The following is a 4945-nucleotide window of genomic DNA, read 5'->3' as shown; positions in this document are numbered from 1 at the left end:
GCAGACCCCGTTCTCTTGCTACTGAATACCTTGCACTAAGACAGCTTTGGGGTTCCCCAGGGGACACCCACCTCCTTGGGATACCCTGGACTCCACTGTGCTCTATCACCCTTTCCAGCATCAGGCCACCCACAACTCATCTTCCACAGGGATTCCCAGGTTGCGACAGAGGACTAAAGAGCTCAGGGAGCCCTCGCAGCCCTTCCTTCTCTGCTGCACCCGGTGAGGATGCTGAGCTCCCCAAGGAGGTGGAGGGAGGAGGCAGGTGGCAGCATGCAGAGGGACAGGAGGACACGCTGTAGGTGTTCATGCTGGCCCAGCGGTGGCCGAGCTTGTAGTGGGAACCTGCCCTGATCTGCTCCTCCTGCAGCCACACTGGGCCCTCCACCCCAGCCTGCCCAGCACACAGGCATAGCTGAGACTCAGCCAAGAAGGAACCAAAGCAATGTCTACATGAGGAGACCAGGAGAGAAGCATCAAATCAGACCTCCTATATGTCCCACCAGCTCCTCAGGACTCAGGCACACACCACCTGGCCCCCAAACTGGGCTGCTTGGAGCAAGATGCTACCTCTGTGCATACACAGCGATGAGATCTCTTCCGTCCTATGATCCTTACACTTCCCTGGATTAACAGCTCAGCAGATGGCATCCCCACAGCACACAGAGCCTGCTTCTGCCCTGCTCCAGAAACGCACACAGACGTCAGCCCTCACTGACATAATGACACAGGAGCTGGCAGCCACTGTTATTGGCCCCGATCCCCATCAGACCTCGGTTCACATCCAGGAAAATAGACGTTTAATATAATAAATGATTTTAAAACCTCAGCTCTCATTTCCTCCAGCCAGTTTCCAAGCTTTGTCTCGCCAGTGCCAGGCCCTGCAAGAGGCCAGGATGCTTGGAAGGCAGTAGGAGCTGGGGGAGAGAAGTCCCTGGAGCATGGACAGCAAGGGAACATCTGCAAGTGAAGACTCCCAAGGCGAGAGCCTTCTTATGCTCCCTTTAACCATTCCTCAGCTTTCCCCTTCCCTTCCCCTCTGGCTGGGAAGCCAGAGTGCAGCAGGGACACTGTGCCCAGGTACCAGAATGACCCAAACCCACCAACAGCTTGTTAGGTGGCAGTGCTGGGGGTCTCTCCCCAAGGGTCTGCCTGGTTGTACCCTGTGCTGTGCCCCTCCAAGGACCACAACCCTCACTGTGCTTTCCTCACTCAGCCAAAAACACAGTGCTCAGGAAAAAGGCAAACAGCAGCAAATGGGGAGCCGGACATCATCCAAAGTCTGTCAGCACGTCTCAAATCCACACCGGGACCTCCATGCCCCATGTCTCCAGTCATCTGGAGCATGCTTCCAGAACATGTGTGGCCACCCCTTCCCTGCACTGAGCTGCTCCAGCCTCCAGCCTCCTTCAACATTCGGCTAAAGGCACAAGCTTGGGTGGTTTCAGTTAGACCACATCCTGCTTTTGTTTGCAGCTATTGAAGGCAGCCAGCGCTGTTTGGTACCAACTGATAAGGGAATGGGAGTCCATCAAGCACAGAGAGCTGCCTAGATGCTCTCTGCCACCAAGGAGGAATATCTGACCAGGAACTAGCTCAGCTGAGCCAACACTAGCAACCCTGACATCCCTGCCAGCCGTGCCACCAGCTCCCGCATGGCACAGCCCAGGGAAGTGAAACGTCTCCCTCCTGCACCTCAACCTTCTGCTGTGGGAAAAGCCTTGAAATTGTTTCACCGTAGGACAAACACTATCAAAACTTTGTCCTCTGTGAGCCTGGAGACTGGGCACGGAGCTTCCCCCAGCCCAGCACTGCCGAGCCCTTGCCTTTTCCTTGCACGTCGGTAGAAATCACTCACATCCTCACCAGTGTGTCCATCACAATGCACAGCCACATCCAAGGTAGGAGACAGCAGCTGACATCTAAACACAGTGTTTACTCTGGTGCATCCACCAGCATCATCCAGCCAAGGCGAGGGCTCCTAGTGCCCCTCAGCACTGCTCCAGGGTCGGTGCAGAAGCGAGTGCTGCTGTTGCAGCTCTTGGTAAACACAGCTTGTGGGTCATCCTCTGCATTTTAAACAAGCACCTCGGAGTAGCCCAGCTGCAGCTTTGCCTGTGCAGGGACTGACGTGGACGGGAGGACGTGCGGTGCAAGCAGCAACAATGAGAACATTCGCATGTGGTTCTGCGACCTGTTCACCGATGATTCACTGAGCAGATTAGTGCTGACCAGAGCAGACAGCACAAGGAAGACCACTCGCCTGCAATGCTTTCTCATGTTAGAGAGAAGGGAAGGGCAGTTTGCAGCTGGGCTGCAGCTGCTCCAGGGTTTCCCTCTCCAGATCATGATCAAGTTAGCTGAACCCCATGGTGGCAAAGACAAGCAGGGCCCTAAGGCTGAATGGAAAGCAATCCCCCCCTGGAGGAAGTCACCTGGACCCCCCCGAGCCCAGTCAGCCATCAGAGCTGACCAATTTCTACCACACGCTGCACCAGAGCCCTGCACAGTACCAAAACCCACACCACCATCTATCAGCTTTCTGCCAAGAGCCATGTTCCGTGCTAGGGAAGCTGCCGTGCCAGAAAAGATTGATGGAACATCTTTGGCAAAATTAAAAAGCATCCTTTATTCAAAAGCAGACCATTCAGTAGGAATGCACTGATTTAGGTGAAGATCTGATGGTGACAGTGCAATGGCTTTGGGGGAAGGAGAGGCACCTGCATCAAACTGCAAACCTGACTCACCCAAATGCCAAGCTGCATGTTTCAAAGCAGGATTATTTTAAGTACATATTCATAAATTTCATTTTCACTTTAGTCCCCCATATGTATACATAAATACAATTCAATTCTTAATCTGCAGGTCAGGATCACACCGAAAATTAGAGGAACAAAGCAGACTTTAATGCTTCAGCCCACATATAGACACAGCACTGGTATGAGTTCTAGTTTTTATTTGTACTGAATGGACAGGGACAGACACTTACTAGTTACTAACCTATTCTAAATCACTTTTGTTCTATTGTTTAATGCCCATGAAGAGTGCAGTTATTTTCGGGCACGCAATTAGCAGTTGGGAAGGGTTTAACTGCAAGAACAGCCAAGAGGAGCAGCAGCAACGCTGCCTGTGCCAAGAACAAGAAGCAGTGTTACAGCACATCTTCTCTCTGTCCCCCTCTCCTTTCTACTTCTTGTATTCAATGACTAATTGCATTCAGACCTTTTTTGTTTCCTTTTTGCTACTGGCACTGCAAATCATCCATCATATACCTGTGCACTGGACAGTAATAACCAGGAGTCACCTTGCTGCAGGCCATGCGACAGAGCAGGAGAGGTTTTGATCCTGTTACAGTTTTGCTGCCATAAGGGCAAAAAAATAAAGCACTTTATATAAAATAAAACTTCAAAGCAACTCAAGCAGCCAGTGCTCCCTGACCCCCGCTCCAAGCCAGGTTGGATGATGATGCTAATATGCACCTTCCCTGCATGACAGACTTCAGACTTCACTAAATCTCCTCCTGAATATAAATTACAGGGTTTTTTTTTTCCTTAAATGCACTGATATCCATATTCACTGATTTAATTTCACGTAACTTTCATGGAGTTTTTTTCTGTGATTCTGAGATGAAAAGAACTAATCTCTTACCACATTTGACAATCTGGATTTCTGCCAGTTTCCTTAAAACAGCTACAATTTGTGCCAACTCAGTAATTTTTAATTACAAATTATTTCTTCTTCTCCTAATGCTACTTTTTAAAACACAGTTCAAATAGACACAGTAATAAATTCTTCTTTTTCTATCCTAAGATTCATTCTTATTAAGAACCTAGTGCCTGCACAGAGACATTTGCATTTCTTCCTGGTGTTCCAACCTGCATTATGTAAAACTTGCAGTTACATTTAATCATTAAACAGGGCATTATGTTGGGTCATGTTTAGGTAATGATAAGTCTACTTTCCTCAAGATTAAAAAATAACAAGCACAGTAAGTAATGCATGAGAAAAGCAAATGGGTTGTAATGTCAAATTAAGTACGTAGAAAAGGATTCAGTAACAACTAAGTGCAGAGCACACCCGTTCAGCATGCTGATGTGTGCGAGGTGCATGGTTTGAGCAGTTCAGCCACACCATAATCCAGCCAGTAAAGCCTTGAGTAAAGCCTTGACTACAAGGTTGTCATGCTTGCAGTTGCTATAAATTGCTAACAGCTTCTCATGCTGCCCAGGTTATCTTGCAGCCACGTAGCAGCAGACTTGCTGGAGGCAGGGTGAGCTTTAATGTAACAGAAACCCTGAAATTACTTCCCCGTATTATGCTCTGATTTATGAAGGAAGTAGAGCCCAAACCAAATAAACAAACATGTCTTAATGGAAATGTTATCACTGAGAAACGGTAATGACAAAGGTGCTGCAGGAGGGCAGTGTACATTCGGTAGCAATAATGGAATTAGGGCAATGGGCACAAGTTATTCCTGGGGAAATTCCGACTGGATACAAGAGGAAAGTTTTCACAATGAGAACAGTCACTGTCCTTGGAAAAATCTCCCCAGGGAAGTGGATTCCCTAGCACTGGACACAAGTGATGTGGGGAACAGAGATGACACTACACAATCTCCTAAACTTACTGAATCGTGTTAGAACTTCGTGTCCAGTAAAACACATCTGAATTGCATAAAGGCAAGACTGTGTTAAGTGTACTTCACTGAATTTAAGAAAATCTTAGGAATTACATGATTTTTAACAAGCAAAAGTCAAAGTGCACGAAGGGGAAGAATACCTGCACTATGGAAGAAACAGAACAATCCCTACCTAGCACATGAACATCCCACTGTACAACTACACCTACTCGCCCTTGGTACAAGCAGTTCAGTCTATTTCCAGATCACTGTCTTCACTGTAACATGCAGTCGGATTATGTATAGAAGTCAGGAGCACCAGGTCTT

General features: G+C 48.1%; 1 protein-coding gene across 1 annotated transcript in view; it reads right to left on the bottom strand.

The window, feature by feature from the left end:
- Positions 1-4868: 4868 nt before the first annotated feature.
- Positions 4869-4945, bottom strand: part of PDCL (phosducin-like) — a 2219-nt gene continuing 2142 nt past the window's right edge. The window contains exon 3 of the mRNA XM_010018793.1: positions 4869-4945. This exon is cut by the window's right edge and continues 490 nt beyond it. Coding sequence (XP_010017095.1) covers positions 4869-4945 — 77 coding nt within the window.

This window comes from Nestor notabilis, unplaced genomic scaffold, assembly GCF_000696875.1.
Source record: "Nestor notabilis isolate BGI_N333 unplaced genomic scaffold, ASM69687v1 scaffold29027, whole genome shotgun sequence".
Lineage (NCBI taxonomy): Eukaryota > Metazoa > Chordata > Aves > Psittaciformes > Psittacidae > Nestor > Nestor notabilis.
The sequence above is the reverse complement of the archived record's forward strand: the minus strand, read 5'-3'. Positions and strand labels throughout refer to the sequence as shown.